Source organism: Sycon ciliatum, chromosome 1, assembly GCF_964019385.1.
Source record: "Sycon ciliatum chromosome 1, ocSycCili1.1, whole genome shotgun sequence".
Lineage (NCBI taxonomy): Eukaryota > Metazoa > Porifera > Calcarea > Leucosolenida > Sycettidae > Sycon > Sycon ciliatum.
Genome location: NC_088643.1, coordinates 7,285,973 through 7,302,905, shown reverse-complemented (window position 1 = coordinate 7,302,905; position 16,933 = coordinate 7,285,973). Strand labels below are relative to the sequence as shown.

Genomic DNA, 16,933 nt, shown 5'->3' with positions numbered 1-16,933 from the left:
TTGCCTTGTAGGGCATTGGTCAACTCTTCAGTGGTGCATACTCGTACATCTTCAGTGATGCGAAACCTTGAAATTAGGGAGTTTATAGACCCGGGTCCGTACACAACTCTCTCTGCGGCTTGATTGAATACCATGATGTACAACTACTTACTTATAGCCGGGGTCTACTACCGTGAAACAGCCGCTAGCTGTGACTGAGGAGCAACCAGCAACCATTGGTGTAAATCTACCATCACTCATCAGCATCAATGTCTTCGTACTTCATAGATCATGAATACAAAAAAAAAGAAAAGAAAATACAACATCATACTCATACATAATACATGTACAATGTACATGTATAATAATTACCGGTACATTAATAATTTACAAATAATCTACGTGGAGATAAAAGTTTAATAATAGCTATGAAAAGTATGAATGCCGCAGACATCACCTGTCATGTTGCGTGGTGATGTCTGCGGCATTCATACTTTTCATAGCTATTATTAAACATTAATAATTACATGTATATTCAGACCGACTCGTTAGTGACTCGACTCATACTACAGCCGTCCCTCTCTAATCCGGCACCTTTCGCAACGGCATTTTCTGCTGGATAAACAAGGGTGCTGGATTATCAAATCCTGCCCTCCACCCTGGCCCACCTATTAACATACATGTTTGTGTCGTACGTCAAAACGTAGCAATTTTCTGTGTCAATCCAAGTACTTTGTGGAATGCATGTCTCTAACATACACTTGGGAATATCCTATGCACTAGCATAGGATATTCCCAAGTGTATGTTACATGTGTTGTGTATGTTACAATGCTCCTGGACAGTATGTGATGTACAACTGCTGGATTAGAAAATTGAATTATGCACAGTTTGAGTGATTTGTTGCAGAAAATCGCTGCTGGAGGCGGAATTCAAGTGCCGGATTAAAGCGTAGAAAATGAACTGAAAAAATCCGTTTTGCCAGAAAGTGTGCTGGTTTGCAAGGGTGCTGGATAAACAAGTGCCGGATTAGAGAGGGACTGTATAATGTACATGACATTGTACAGTCATGTACATGCGGTATACCGGATAGTAGTATAGTACTAGTAGGATGAGTCAGGATCTAGGGGCGCGTTTGGTTGGTACGAACTAGAACAGGATTCACCAGAACAGCGCGTTTGGTTGAGACTGCACCTGTTCTGTGTCGGCCAGAACATGTTCTGCTTGCTCCGGCCTCGAGGCCGGAGCAGACCGAGCAGTTTCACTTTTTCACAGTGAAACCTGGCGGGAACATCGATTTTGGTCCCAAATGATCACGCTTTTGGGTTGAACTCGTTGTACCGTACAAAGTGACCATGGTGACCCATAAACATTTTCAAGTTTCACACATTTTCCACGAAAATGTGCTCTGTTTCTGGTGTACCGTTTGGTTGGCATGAGGCTGCTCCATGTGCACCAGCTGTTCGATCCTGTTCTAGATCGTACCAACCAAACGCACCCTAGGACTCAGGAGAATATTTTTTGTATATTTTTGTAGGATCCCTGCTATTCACGGTGACGTAACAATTCTCGAAGCTTGGCTCAGGGAGTAGTAAAATACCGGTATTTTACTACTTCCTGCTTTCGACGGAAGATGAGGATGCTCGAAAAAAAATACTGTTTTGATCTGGGCATGGGTCTTGTTTCGCATGACGAAATAATTATGAAAGTTCAAATAATTGGTGTGTTCGAGCAGTTTGTCGGATCTCTGTAGCTTGTGGCGGCATGGAAGCTGTTGCGGCTGAGGGAAGAGATGACGAGCTCCTCTCGGGAACCCAGAGGCGGGCGCCTAGTGGACTAAAAGACATTCTAAAACGACAACGTCAGGATTCTGAGGTTCGCTGCACAAATTGTTCCGAGAACTATTCCCTGGCCTTGCGTTGCTGACTGGTTTGAACTTGACTTGTTGCTGGCTACAGAATGAAAGTCCTGACTTGAACTTCGTTTATGCTGACGCGGATACCGTGGAGGTTGAAATATCAGGTTGGATTTCTGCTCACTGCATTTGTTGAATATGGAAGAAATTGTTTTCCTTTTCAATTCATTCTCGAACGCAGCATGTACACAAATCAATGTAGAGGTCGTGCTTGCTTATGTGTGTGTCAAGTGTGCGTGTGTGTGTCACTGTGCATCGCTAGATTAGGGTCCTCTGCATGCGGGTGGGAGTAGTGTGTGTGTGTGTGTGTGTGTATGTGTGTTGTGTGTGTGTTGTGTGTGTGTGTGTGTGTGTGGGGGGGGGGGGGGGGGGGGGGGGTAGTTGGCTTAGCCTTGTACATACAAAACGGTGTTTTTGTGCATGCGTTTCCCAGTAGCATATGCCAGCGTTTGCGCTTCTGTGCAACTACTCAACATGCTTTTTACGAATGAAAAAAAGCTGTATGGGAAGAAGCGCTAGCGAAACATATCGTTAGACAGTGAGCTGGGTTTCGGGTCTCTACGTTTGTAATAATATATTCCACTAGGCTGATGTTAGTTTATTTTCACTGGTGGCTCTCCGTGTATCAAATGTGGTTCACACTCTTCGGCTGTATACTCTTGGCGCACTTGTAAGTGTGTTGCTGTATTGCCCGGGATTGCACGTGCGTGTGTGCGCGTGTTCGTGTCTATGTGTGTGTGTGTGTGTGTGTGTGTGTGTGTGTGTGTGTGTGTGTATGTATGTATGTGTGTGTTCATTGTTTTGCGTGCTTGTCGGCTCGTAGAACTGTACAGCTACACGGAGAGTGAGGATTTCGCGCTGAACCAGACGGTTGGCGATGAGGACATCTCCAAACATGGTATGCTGCATGTGTCCTGTGTGTGTTGTGGTGGCTGTGCTACCCTGGAATGATAGAATTCTGACACGATATGCTGTTGTTTCCGAAGAGAAAAACTTTGTTAGGATCCTGCAACAGCTTCTCCCAATGCACATGGCCGCATGTGGGCAAGATGAACTTCCGGAAAAAATCAAACCGTATTAAGCCGGTGTAGCAGAGCAAATTTGGGACCTGTAGTCCACTGTGTATCATGTAAGTTGTGGATTGAGCACTCGCCAGTCAGCATAGGACAGGGAAAGCACAATCACGAAAGTGATGCAACTGAATTGGTGGTGTGTACTGCAGTCGGAAATTGGAAGGGTTCCGCATCATTCCGTGATTTTGGTTGGTTTACTGACTTTTACTCACATCCTGGGAGATTACCGGCAATCTATGTAGGTATAGTAAAACCTGTAACTAAAGACCACCGTGACTAGCGACCAGCCTGGTACTACAGACCACTTCGCCAGGCACGGGCGGTCTCACATTCATATAATAATGGTTGTGCGGTGCAAACCTCTAACAAAGGACCACCTGCCACTAAAGACCGCCGCTTTCTCTGGCCCCAAGGGTTGGCCGTTAGTTACAGGTTTTATTGTAATTGCATTATTGTTTACCGCTCTTGTGTTCTCTTTCATGTCCTGGGGCCGCTTCGCTGGCCTGCTTGTTGACGCTATCGTTGCACTCGAGTTCTACACGGTTTGTGTGGTGTGTGCGTTTGCGTGTATTTGCTGCAGTCGGAGGTCGGTGGCGGGAGGCCAGTGTACGAAACAGGAAGCGCTTCATCCAGGTGCTGCTAAACCAGCTGGAGTTAGCATGTGTGGACAAGCGGACGCGCGCCGTGCGGTCCATGCTCTATCTAATTCAAGGTGTGTGTGGGACTGTGGGTGGGTATGTACACCTGTATGTCTGGGTGGGTGGGTATTTGTGGGTTTGTAAGCTGCTCCTCTGCTAATGAGCTCCTTTGCTACTGATGCATCTTTTAAAAGTAAAGTTCAGTTCGCTTTTTCGCGTTACCACCTGCTGTGCAATTGTATTGAGAAACACAACCAGCTTACAATAGTAGAAAGTTCCGTTTGTGTCAGGCCACCGCCATACCTGATAACCCAAGGTGGCAGATGCAGACCCTAGCCGCGAGGGTGAGGTAGTAAGCCTGACGGCCAGTGCCTGACAAGGGTGCCAAGCCTCGTTAGCTGCAGCCATGTTACCCTCACTCCGAGTTGTGAGTATCCAGTTGACCGTGGGTGCCGGCGCAGTTCTTTGCATGTAATGTGTTTCACGCATGCATCACTGCATCTGTTAGCACAGGACAATGTCCTTGCTGTCAGCGTGTGTCTCGAACTCGGGACCTTGTGATTTGCAGGTATGCTCACAACCACTTGGTCAAATCGCTGGTCTTATCATTTAGATGCAGAGGGAATCAAAAATCAGGTGCAGATGTACTGCACTTCGGAAAACCAGAAATCGAAGGCCCGAGACACTGGGGGAATGGAGACATAAAGTGTTGGATTGTTCACAGGTATCTTGTCCAAGCATTGGTGGTTCAGTGGTAGAATCCTCGCCTGCCACGCGGGGGGCCCGGGTTCGATTCCCGGCCAATGCATTTTTGACTGTTTTTTTTCTTTTTGCAGGTGTGTTTGGGGAGTGTACTGATGAAGCCGAGCAGCATGTCATGGTAAGTGCATGTGGGCGTCATGTGACCCCTTTTTGTTTCCTTATTTGAAGTAAATAGCTTGCTGTACTATGCCGATTACCTTACGTTTTCATAGCAGTATGTTAGATCAGGTTGCCGGTGATCGTTTGGGCCGTTGCCGTATACATTACCCTATAGACTTACTTCACAGTGTCCGAGTGCTGCTACGGAAATACTTGTCCTTGCCTGTTGTGCTGTTGGTGTAGGCTCAGAGAAATGCTTACCTGCTGGCATCGCAAGGTGGACTGGAGCAGCTAGTGGAGTTGCTTGTCATGGAGCTTGGGTAAGGCATTGTGGAGGATGGCTTTCAATATTTGTCATGCTGTTCGGCAATTTTATGAAGACCTATGGTCATCAGCTTGCGTCACGCTCGTCGAGACCAGAGTGCTCCCATGTGCTCTCTCTCTCTCTCTCTCTTTCTCTCCCTCTCTCCCTCTCTCTCTTTCTCTCTCTCTTCTCTCTCTCTCTCTCTCTCTCTCTCTCTCTCTCTCTCTCTCTCTCTCTCTCTCTCTCTCTCTCTCTTTCTTAAAGCTTTTTTGGTTGGCTGAAGACCATTTCGGTACAAACGTCTGTCTACTGATTTTCGCCTATTGGGAGCGCGAGGGGACAGTTGTTGTCATGGGTCCTTTGTCGCTTCTGAAAAGCAATTACCCTCTTTTTTTTGTTGTGAATTCGATTTTCATAGACACTCTCAGATTTTCTCCACGAGGAGTACTGTAGCCCTATCCTTTTCTGTACTGTAAAGGTTTCTTGTAAGTTAAGTCCATGACAAACGGACCTGTGGTGATACTCTGTTTGCGTCACTATGCATTCTCTGTACTTTCTTTCGCCATTATAGCATCGCACAAAACTCCGAGGGTCTGGCAGCGAAGAAACCAGCGGTTACGCTATCGGACAATGTTCACACTCGGTACGTAAACATGAGTGGACTTGTTGGCGGTCGGCTGAGTGCTTGCTTACAGTCCATACTCCTCGGGTTTAGCAGCACTGGGGGAGCTTGGCATCCGATTAGGATCTTCACTCTCTATCTGAGTGGGGGTGACCGTGTGGCTGTAGTGCTTGCATGGGGCTATCATGGTGTTCCTGCTCAGTTGCTACTACAGCTGGAACCTGGTCAAGAGACCACCTGGTTTCAGCAACCACCTAGTCTGTAAGACCACTATCCCTTGACACCAAGCATGTGCAATTTGCAAGGGTCACCCCGGTTTGAGAGACCACCTGGTCTGTAAGACCACTATTCCTTGGCACCAATGTGTGGATTGTGCAAGTTGTTTCGGACCTGGTTTCATCTGTAGTTAAATTGCAGCTTTGCTTAGAACTCTTCTTTGTTCACAGTTGGAACTATTAGCGTAAGCTTCTGTAGTATTGTTTTATAATTTCAAAGTTCTTCTTTCATCATGCGCCACGCGCCACACATTTAACACAGGCAAGACGTCGTGGTTGCATGTGTACATGCGCCTGTTGCGAACCTTGTTTGGTGTTTTCTAACAATGTGTGTATGATCTTGTGCAGGCTGTGCTGCAGTATCCTGTACTCGCTGATCGAGTACATGCGTGTGCCACTGGTTGATCCCACCCAGGAGGAGACGGCAGTGCGAGAACAGTTCATTACTGAACTAGGTATGCTGTAATAAACTAGGCTATTAAATGCTAGTAAGAGTAAATTACTCCCCAGAGAATGCAACTCCAGTCTATGGAGTTTGTGACGGCAGAACTTGCCATCATGCGACAAACCTGTACACACACATACACACGTTATTCGCTGCTGATATTATTGGACTGCCCAGAAGGTATGGATTGTTCACAGTAACGTGGTCCGATGACACCATACTTCCCAACTGGTCATGAGTGTTCTGGTTGTACAGGTAGTCTTTCTGAAAGCCAGTAGTCTCAATGCCGGGCTTCTGATGTTAATTTTGGTATTTCTGCTCACTACTTGCTTTTCTTGTACTGTCTGCATTGACCTGGAATCAGCTGCAACGTAGTGTATTTGCTTGTGTCTTTCTCCGATGATGTGGTACTATTCAGGTCAGCCATGTGGAAATAACCCCTGCCTGGCAGTAATCTGCTTTGATGCGTTAGTGCAGTTCTGCAGTGCGCTAATGCCGCCGTTTCCTATCCGCAAGCTGGTGCTGCTGCTGTGGAAGACTGTGCTGGTAAGTGCATGGCATTATGGCATGCCGCTTTGCTAGGCAGAGTGGATTTGTGCAGAGTCCGCTCCTCGTTGCCCAGCTTGTGTATGTGTGAACGTGTATTTTAAAAACATGACCACAGTCTTTGCTTTCATCCAAGCATTGGTGGTTCAGTGGTAGAATCCTCGCCTGCCACGCGGGGGGCCCGGGTTCGATTCCCGGCCAATGCATTTTTTCTGCAAGTACATGTAGGCGGAAGCCCTTCATTGCACCCTGTTTTTTTGTAGGCCCAAGGGTGCTGGGGTCAAAATAATAACTTGAAGCCAAACCAAAAACCCTCCTAAAATATTCTTCAACTTCTTGTGTATTGATTTCTTCACAGAGTCTGTCGATTATAGACAGGGATGCTGAGTTTTTCCAATGGTATTTACTATTTCTATTTTTCTTCACCATCCAACGACAGTAGCCAACATAAATGAATGGGGGCGTTAGCCAACCATGGCAACCGAGGAGAAGAAAGTGAAGATGGGACATCGAGGCGAGAAAAGCATCAACAATTTATGCCTCCTGTTTTTCTAATTGACTGAAAGCTTATCTGCGTGCTGCTGTTTTTCATGTTGTTTTCTTCCAACAGGTTTCCTTAGGTGGCTTGCAGGTGCAAGCAAGCCGCATGCAAGAGGCACGCAAGAAAGCCGGCCTTCCCGCCGTGGAGTACTCCGTGGAAACTGTACCGGCCGTTCCAGCGGAGACGATGCCGATCGGGCACGACGCCTCGTCCATCCGCAACCACCCGGCCGGTCTGAAAGCACGGTCAGTATACAGCTGTGTGTTCCAGTGTGCTGCTTCACTTATGCTTGAAATGTATTTGTTAGCACTAGGTGGTACCGTTCATATCGATTGGGTCCTAATTTTTTTAAATAAATATGGCGAGTGGTCATGCACATGATGTGATAAAGGACCTTCTCTATTCTCATATTGCAGACTACCACACAAACCGAACAGGGTCATGACTATCTTCGAGTGTAGACCGGTTGCACAGTGATGAAGTGTGTACAAAAGACACAGAAGTCTATCGCACAACGTTGGCATTGTACTGTTTTAGATCTGGAAAGCACCGAATACTGTACCGTATTTTCCGGAGTATAGTGCGCACTTTAGATGTGCTATTTTAGGCCCTAAATCGCAGGTGCGCACTATGCTCCGAATATGAAATGCATGTACTTCAATGAAGATTGAAGTGCGCACCACCAATGAAGATTGGGGGTGCGCGTTATACAAAGGTGCGCACTATACTCCAAAAAATACGGTACTCTTGAAGCACCCACTTTGTCCTTACAATGTTCCCGAAAGATATCGGAGTGGCATTGTGCACCTAGTCTGTTTTTGCTCTCCGCGTGTTAGGGAGCTAAACGTATCATCTAAACTTGTTAAAAAGTGTTCATATGGCTGAGGGTGTTTGGAAAAGAGTTCGAAGTTTTCACATGCAGCCAGTTTACAGTCTACAATCGTTCTGAGCTTTGACGACTAGACTACATTTTGCGTGCTGTCGTCCATGGACATTCCGTCGCCATCATTTATTTTTTCCTTTCTTTGCCTCTCTCTCTCTCTCTCCCTTTCCCATTGTCTGGTGACAGGAAGAGGGATGTGGATGCCTTCATCAACCAGGCACGGGCTAAATATGTTGGCTTTGTTATGGACAACGCGTAAGTTTCTCGCCAGTTGATTGAATACTGAGTACTGACAGTATGCATTCAACAGACTCTTCTTTGTTCCTAAGGTAGTATTTCATTTGCCACAGCTGCTCCCCCTGTTCTTAGAAAATGAGCACTGAAGAGTTGATGCGCTCTACTCCACTGCCTTTTAGGTTGGCTATCAACGGACAAGCACTCTGTTTAGTTTGTAGTAAACTTTGTACTCACACATTTTCGAGATATTCTTTTTTCAAAGAATATCTCGAAAACATGTGAGTTCAAAGTATTTCGATATGTCCGGGCTTAAAAGCCCTGGCACATTTCAGATATGTGTGCTCACCAATGAGTGCTAGTGTTTAGTGATGCCATGTGATCTGTGCTTACCTGTGCACACCTGCAGCGATAGTGCAACTTTGGCCGGCTTGCCACAGCCAATCAGAGATTCGATCTCGGTGATGTCAGATGTAAGAATCTTCCAATTGTTATAGTACTGTAGAGAAGTATTTCTTTTGACACTTTCACACGCGTTAGATTACTCCAAGTACACGTTCTAGTGCGTTAAAATATCTGGGAAGTGTTCGTTGTTTAAAAAATTACATTATAGTAGCGGTGCGAATTGCAGGAGCTATTTTGTGGACCAAACCCTAAAGATTATTTCATGTACAGACGCAACCCAACGATGTCAGCAAGATGAAACGGTGATGATGCTGATGGCCGGAATGGGATGAGATGGAATGGAATGGGTAGTAAAATCCAAACAGGTTGAGGGAGTATGTGTAGTCGATTGTATGCACCGCATTTGGGAGGGAAACTCCCTCGATTTAGGCCAAGGCCTGTGGAGAATCCATAAATACAAATACAAATTTGAACCATCCGTGATCTTTTCCTTTGCTCAGCATATCTACCAGTCACTCGGTGAATACCAGACGGAAGAAGAGGAGAAGCGGACAGAGAATCGCCTGACTCAACCCATTGTGGTAAGGTCAACACAGATGGCTCTAGGTTGTGCCAGCAGGTCCAGATCATCTGTACCTGAACAGATTCAATGAATTATGACCACTGTTATTTGTCAATGGGCACCGAGCAAAGTGTCAACTACACATATCTGAGTATGAAATCACCTCCCTTCATCAACGTCCACTGTCTTCATCTGTGTACTGTAACTGTGTATTTTGACAACCTTGTCCTCTAACAGACCCTGGGAAAATGTAGGCCTGTGTTTTAGACGCACGAGAAGTTCGGTTTTGTTTTGTTTTTGAACTCAGCAGGTGGTCATAACTCGTAACGTCCTTCCTTCTTTCATTTTATTTTACACAAAACTGCCCGTCTGTGCCTTTTTTGCGACTTTTTCCTGGTGCAGGAGTTGGACAGCATCCACCAACCTACTGAGGATCTCTATGCTGCTATGCTACCGCACCTTCCACAGTACATGGTAAGCTAGTCCCCCATCATTGTGTCCAGCATTGTGTTTTCATTCTGGGTAGGAACTGAGCGTGCTCAAATCGAAAACTGTGAGCGTGTAGACTTGATGATAACTCTAGATGTATATCGTTTCTGCAAGGGAAATATGGGGAAGTAGAGGCAGTACACGTGTGACACATTAGCAAATAGAAGATACTCCATTGGGAAAACCAGCCGGGTCGGCAGTGGAGCAAACTTTGGGATTGTCTGTTGATGACTCCATACCCTTGTTATTTGAAATTCTGACTTCTGATCCTGTCCGGTAGATCGCCTTGCTGAAGATTTTACTGGCGGCGGCAACGACGGTGAAGGCCAAGAACGACTCCATCAATATCTTAGTGGATGTTCTGCCAGAGGAGATGCCGTAAGTTTGGCTGTTGGTTTTGCTCCCAAACATCTGATGACAATGCTCACTTGCTGTTTATGTGCATAGTTCACAATTCTGCTGACTGCTGTAACTGTTAACGTCTTTTTGTATGCAGTGTAGGGGGTATGTCTTGGTAACATCAAAAATCACATGACGTGTATCAGAACTGGCGGAAGCAGTTTTCGATTGGTCCAGCCATACCATAGAAGACTTGGTGCTGAACAAGCCTTTTTTTACCTTGCGTATGATGACAGTGTTCACAATCCATTGAGTCGCTTCACGATTCATGGAATCTGTTGAGGCTCAGATGATCTGGACTGCTGGCACGACCAGTGTAGTCTGTATTGAACTTGTCACACTGGGTTGAGTAAGGCGATTCTCTGTCCGCTTCTCATACGTTTTGTTGGCTTGTGCTCTTTCCGTCTCACTCTCTCTCTCTCTCTCTCTCTCTCTCTCTCTCTCTCTCTCTCTCTCTCTCTCTCTCTCTCTCTCTCTCTCTCTCTCTCTCTCTCTCTCTCTCTCTCTTTGCAGGACGACGGTTGTCCAGTCTATGAAACTCGGTATTGATGTTAACCGACACAAGGTAAGGTAACTTGTTGTGGAAAGTCATGTGATGGCTTGGTCATGTGACAGTTTTGCAGTAGAACCATTCACGTATGAACTGTGCCATGTGATCAACTAGTAACCTTTGTGACATGATTCTCTACGGCTCGCACTGTGTATTTGTGTGTGTGTGTACGTGTACGTGTACGTGTGTGTGCATTATCATTCTGTGATTAATTGCTGGATATTCTCTCTGTCCGTTTGTGACTGCCCAATAGGAGGTGATCATCAAAGCCACGTCTGCGCTGCTGCTCTTGCTGCTGAAACACACGAAGGTCAATCACGTATTCCAGGTACTTGATGTCTGCAACCTGTTCCTTCTGTCATTTACAACCCTTCTTTCAAAGTGCATACTTCATGTGCATGGACATGCGCAGATGTACCCTACATTGTGGGGTTAACACGATAAAAGCACTGGCCCCTGCGACCAATTTCCTTACTCAACATTGTCTGAAAATTGATTGCTCCCCACACTGGAACGTGCGCTTCCAAGCCCCGAGCGATCCTCGGGCAACCGATTTCCTCTGGAGAGTCACCTTCTGTGCACTTCAAATACACTATCTCAGTGGCAACATATCAGCGTTGTCTTGGTGTTGTTGCTTTGTTTCCTGCAGTTTGAGTTCATCTGCCAGCACCTGGTCTTTGCCAATTGCATCCCGCTCATTTTGAAATTCTTGAACCAAAATATCTCAGCATTCGTCTCGGTCAGGAACAGGTACGTTTTGCCATACCCTGGTTTCTAGAAGTATTAACTAGGCTACACACATTTTGACTTGCTGCGTTATGCAGAGCTCACTGACTTGTCAGTTTGAGCACTCTGGCAAGGCACGTTCGGGCCTGGTGTAAATCTGGCTTTGGACAATTTTATTTTTCATTGCTATCAGGTTCGGTCTCATTTTCTCTGTGCGGCGCTGATGAGTCCACAAAGGACGAAACAGTTCTGTCCGCAGATTGAGCACATTTTGACATGCATGATCTTTGCCTGTTCATGTGTTCTTCTGCCTCTGATTGCCTTTGCTATGAGCAAGTACACGTGAAGTCATCTACAGAAATACAAACCATTCGTTCTGTTGCGGGGGTTGCTGTTAGTTTTGTGGTAGCTGTGGAGGGCTACCAACCACCCTTTGCCCTTTGTCGTCATCGCTTTTGTATTGGATGACCTCTTGTTGTTATCTTCCTGTAGCATCAACGATCTGGACTTTCCTCAGTTTCTATTCAGCGGGGCTGGTGCAGAGCTGACTGCTGAAAGTCTGGTTAGTAGCTTTGTGCAATGTGTCAAACGTAGAACTTGTGGCCGAGTGCCACGCGACTGGTGTCTGCTCACTGCTCACTGCGCTTTGTGATTTCCTCTCCGCAACTCCACCCGCAGTCACTATTATTCTGCTACAGTATTTTTGAGCTGGCTATCGTACAGTGTGTGTGTGCGACCAACGTCAGTTTCCTTGGGAACGAAGACGAAAATTACTAATTGTTTATAGATGTTCATCCTCCAGTGCTCATGTTTGTGCCCAAAGTGGCTTTGATAGGTTACCTGAACGTGCTGTCAAGTGGAAACTAGCTATGCTATTCTGCATTGGTCCTTCTCTGGACTACCACTGCCTGTATGGCTGGCTCCAGCCACCCGCCATCCCATGAATGAGGCAGAGGCTCACTCCACTGAAGGCCAGCATTATGTTCATATTTTGTGTGTGGACTGGTATAGCTTTCAACATACTAAGTTGGCAACAGGAGGCGTTAGGTAAATTTTTGCTGTCACGTATTGGGTGCGCATTGTGATTGCAGGAGGCTGGCAGTGACAAGCCGTTCTGTTGGAGAAACCTCTTCTCCTGCATCAATCTGCTGCGCATCCTGCAGAAGCTGGTCAAGTGGAAACACTCACGCACCATGGTAGGTAACTCATGCTGCCGCTGCTGTTGCTGCTGTGGATGCTTCTATTGCTGCTGCTGCTGCTGCTACTGCTGCTGCTGCTGCTGCTACTGCTGCTGCTGCTACTGCTGCTGCTTCTACTGCTGCTGTGGATGCTACTATTGCTGCTGCCACTGCTGCTGCTGCTGTTGCTGCTGCTGCTGCTGTTGCTGCTGCTGCTGTTGCTGCTGCTGCTGCTGTGGATGCTACTATTGCTGCTGCTGCTGTGGATGCTACGATTGCTGCTGCTATTGCTGCTGCTGCTGCTGTGGATGCTACTATTGCTGCTGCTGCTGCCGCCGCTGCCAGGCCCACTGCTGCTGCCGCCGCTTCTCCAAGATACCTTGAGTACCGTACTGGCAATATATATGGTCGCAGTGAGGCCATGAAGCGTTACATTGGCACATGTTTACCGCACGCAGGGCGTTACATGCAAAGTCGCACAGGAGCCGTTACACAGGTTTCTATTGCCGCAGTCCTTTTTTTTGCTATTGCAGGACTTCCTGCTGCGTCCAGTTTTGAACTTTTCACCACGCGCGGTACACGTGCTTTCACAGTTTTCAGCCTTTTTTGCAATGAAAAGATCGCCGCACCCCGCCGGACGCGCGTTACGAACGCAACGAAAATTTGTCGCACTAGCCTGGTCGCGCGTTACGCCGCACCCCCCTGCGTTACGCGTTACGCGGCAACATATATTGCCAATACGGTAATTGACAACTGCAACTCAGTATCTCCACTCGCGTGACATGCGAAGTTCTTGCTGCAGAACTATATTTTCTTTTTCTGTGTTCAGCCAGACAGACCTGGGTCATTTCTATTAACTGCAGATGTGCTAGGAGGGTTTTCTGTCAAGCCGAGAGAAATTAGGTTTCTTCGGCGCCTGATGCGTGCGTGTGTGTGCACGTACGTGCGCGTGCGTTTGTGCCTTCCAGATGCTGGTCGTGTTCAAGTCCTCACCCATACTGAAGCGTGCAATGAAAGTCAAGCACCCGCTCATGCAGCTCTATATTCTCAAGGTATTAATTTTGATTAGTGCAATAAAGAGTATAATAGATGCAGACATGGCCAGACAACAGCGATTTCATGGAATTTTAAAGGATTTTTATGTTATTAATTTTGATCTCATGTTTACTGATGGTACTGGGGGTTTCCGGCTACTCTGTAGTCTTTATGTAGGTAGTGCTGCCCGGATCATATGCTGTAATGTGGTTCCACCGAACTCAAGTCTGTAGACGGGTTAAGGCATCTTGCAGCTTCCTTAGTCAAGAAAGGAGTTTGGGTGGATACCCCTCATTCACATAACACTGCACATCTGAACCAGTTCTGTTACTTTACAATCTATTGGCCATTGGCCATTGTCAAGTAAGAACAATAATGATTCAAACTCAAGCTGCCTAAAAGCTGGGACACTAGCAACGAAACTCAAACTGGGAAAGCTGAAGGTGCTGGACGAGGACATAGCTACACAATGTACATGTTGTTGTACATGCAAAGTAAAACCTGGTGTGTATGCGACCACCCCACGTTGCAAGCAAAAGCGGTCGTTAAAGCCAGGTGGTCTTTAGAACCAGGTCCCACAGTGTCTGTGTAGAACTGTCGGTGCATGGAAAAAAGAAAGTCGTTAAGAGCAGGTGGGCGCCAAACCGAGAGGTCGCTTACACCCGGTTTTACTGTACTTGCATTCGAAAACTGTCCTACAGACGCATTCTGGGAAATCGGAGAATAAAGAGTGTATCCTACCTAGTACCTGGCACATTCTTCGTGCTTTGGAATGCGGGCTTTTTTCTGTCAGTTATGTACGAGGGTTGTGTGCGTCTGTTTGTATTTACGTGTGCATTTTGTGTGCGTGCGTGTGGCGATGTGAAATTTACTTTGGCTTTTCATCTTTGCTTTCCTATACAGCTGCTGAAGTTGCAAGCTCGCTACCTGGGCAAGATCTGGCGCAAGAGCAACATGAAAGTGTTAGCGTCCATCTATCATCGTGTGCGACACCGTCTCAACGATGACTGGGCGTTTGGTAACGGTAAGTAACCGTCCAATGTCTTGGCTGTGTTGATGATGTGTGTGTGTGTGGGTGTGTGTGTGTGGGTGTCTGTGTGTGTTTCAGTGTTCAACCGTGTGTGTGTGCGCGTGCGTGCGTGCGTGGGTGTGTGTCTGTGTGTGTGCAGCTGTGCCAAGTAGCATCCCACTCAGGAATGTGTCAGCCAAATGAGCCAACTGACCATCGTACCACAATCCTGGTGTGTGTGTGGGGGGGGGGGGGAGGGCTTGCGCCCACGTGAGTGTGGGTGTCTTTCTGTGTGTGTGTGTGGGGGGGGGGGGGGGGGGGCTTGTGCCCACGTGAGTGTGGGTGTCTTTCTGTGTGTGTGTGGGGGGGGGGGGGGGCTTGCGCCCACGTGAGTGTGGGTGTCTTTCTGTGTGTGGGGGGGGGGGGGGGGGGGGGAGGGCTTGCGCCCACGTGAGTGTGGGTGTCTTTCTGTGTGTGTGTGGGGGGGGGGGGCTTGCGCCCACGTGAGTGTGGGTGTCTTTCTGTGTGTGTGTGGGGGGGGGGGGGGGGGGGCTTGCGCCCACGTGAGTGTGGGTGTCTTCCTGTGTGTGTGCACCCATGTACGTGTGTCTGTCTGTGTGTGTGTGTGTCCACAATCCTATTGAGAAGCCATCAGATTTCTGCCATGCCAGGCCCTGTCTGAAAAGCAGAGAATAAGTATTCTTCTGCGCTGCAAAGAGGGTACTATCCATAATATACTATTCAGGGGTCCTTGCACTCGGCGAGCATCATGCCCCATTTTGGCATTGAGCACTTGAGCAGCCTGGCTTGTGCCTTCAATCAGAGCTTATCCTTGCTCTGATGGTATTGTGTTGCTACGGGCTGCCATTCGTAACGAACTGCTCTCTGTGTTCAGACCTTGAAGCACGTCCGTGGGACTTCCAAGCTGTGGAGGTCGCGATGCGCCATCGCGTTGAGCTGTTCAACGGCCGCCGCTACAACGAAGGCCCCAGCGAGGAGGACCCACCGGCGAATGACGTCATGGCGGACCTGCTGCAGAAAGTCGACAACAACCCGATCAGCTGCATGGGCCAGGACGTGTCGCTGCCGCAGCACTTCCGCGAGAACTACGAAGCGTGGCTACGCGAGGAAGTGTACCATGGCACTAGCTGCCTGCCCAATCTTGATGAAAGTGGCCTGTTGGTCACGAGAAGTCACAATCGAGACTCTGATGAAACTAGTCCGTGGAGCTGGGTTAAGAGTACGTAGCCTTGTCCAAGCAGCCGCCCTGACGGCTGCCATCCAGCGAATGCCGTCACGCATCACGAGCAGTCATTCGTGTTGAATTTGTGTGTGTATAAGCGACTAGTGGCTACCTTGATCGCCGCACTTTACCCGGCTGTGAACCTATCTACATGCATGAGTGTGCATGTGTGTGCATGTGTGTCTTCTGCTGTACGACTACCACACCCTCAGTATCCGGCGTCTCTTCCTCACTCTATCGGAGGTGTTCAGCGCCTCACTCCCCCTCCTCCGATCATCCGGAGTAAAACCTGCTTGAAGCCATATCGCAAAAGCAAGCGGCCACGGCCAGCATGCAGTGCTGACAACACACACACGCATGCTCACACTCCATCATGCCCTTTTATAGTTTGTACAGAGTAGGTCTTCTATTTCCTGGTTCATATTATTGTCGATGATCTCCGTCGTAAAAGTGACCGATGAAAATTAATATCAGAATAGCAATGGTTGCACACTGAATATGACATAAAACCTAGAAACTCCGAGCCAGTCATCTTTTTTTGCTACAAGTATCGAGAATTAGCCAATTTTTGTATCTTTCTAGATCTAACGGTTACGTGAAATGCGTGGTGTGTGCCGTTCATTGCGTGCCAGCGCTGCGCTGTATATTGTAGTACTGTTATCTCCTGTCTCCGTGTCGGTCTCTGTCGCCGGGACGGGAGTAGTCGCGCTGCGTAGCTTGTGCAGTGTTTAGACTAAGTTTTATCTCAGCAGATCTCAGCAGATGCCTATGCACCCCACCACTCACGTCATGCCAGTGTATCTCTCTGCCCCGATCCCATTATGCTTTCAATGGATGTTTTAGCTACTCTTGACGTGCTGCTTTTTTATTTTAAATCCCGTCTGCAGTGTTTCTCCGTCACCCGTAATATGTCCGTACTGTTGGCGTCACTGAAAAGATGAGTCAAAACTTGACGGCACCGTCCAGAGTTTTATGCCGACTGCTGTGCATGTGAGTTCCTCTTCAGGCACGGGGCAGATTATC

The 16,933-nt window shown here is 47.6% G+C and overlaps 1 protein-coding gene and 2 non-coding genes across 3 annotated transcripts; all 3 read left to right on the top strand.

Moving 5' to 3' along the window:
* The first annotated feature begins 1,652 nt into the window (after nucleotides 1-1,652).
* LOC135811795 (striatin-interacting protein 1-like) lies at nucleotides 1,653-16,863 on the top strand. The gene is made up of 23 exons (XM_065325042.1): nucleotides 1,653-1,852; nucleotides 1,936-1,999; nucleotides 2,716-2,790; nucleotides 3,546-3,677; nucleotides 4,440-4,483; nucleotides 4,708-4,784; nucleotides 5,340-5,411; nucleotides 6,014-6,120; nucleotides 6,529-6,656; nucleotides 7,267-7,442; nucleotides 8,267-8,335; nucleotides 8,724-8,787; nucleotides 9,220-9,300; nucleotides 9,684-9,755; nucleotides 10,051-10,148; nucleotides 10,683-10,734; nucleotides 10,973-11,047; nucleotides 11,369-11,469; nucleotides 11,938-12,007; nucleotides 12,537-12,641; nucleotides 13,592-13,675; nucleotides 14,562-14,682; nucleotides 15,563-16,863. The coding sequence occupies exons 1-23, from the start codon at nucleotides 1,742-1,744 to the stop codon at nucleotides 15,913-15,915; spliced, it is 2,331 nt and encodes a 776-aa protein (XP_065181114.1). The 5' UTR covers nucleotides 1,653-1,741; the 3' UTR covers nucleotides 15,916-16,863.
* Nucleotides 4,341-4,411, top strand: Trnag-gcc (transfer RNA glycine (anticodon GCC)). The gene has a single exon. It is a non-coding gene; the product is annotated as a tRNA-Gly (tRNA).
* On the top strand, nucleotides 6,792-6,862 carry Trnag-gcc (transfer RNA glycine (anticodon GCC)). Its single transcript has one exon. It is a non-coding gene; the product is annotated as a tRNA-Gly (tRNA).
* Nucleotides 16,864-16,933: the final 70 nt, after the last annotated feature.

Coding starts and splice junctions, on each gene's coding strand:
- LOC135811795 (XM_065325042.1), top strand. CDS start 1,742: ATGGAAGCTGTTGCGGCTGAGGGAAGAGATGACGAGCTCCTCTCGGGA. Junction 6,121..6,528: donor ACAGTTCATTACTGAACTAG/GTATGCTGTAAT, acceptor GGTACTATTCAG/GTCAGCCATGTGGAAATAAC. Junction 7,443..8,266: donor CCGGCCGGTCTGAAAGCACG/GTCAGTATACAG, acceptor GTCTGGTGACAG/GAAGAGGGATGTGGATGCCT.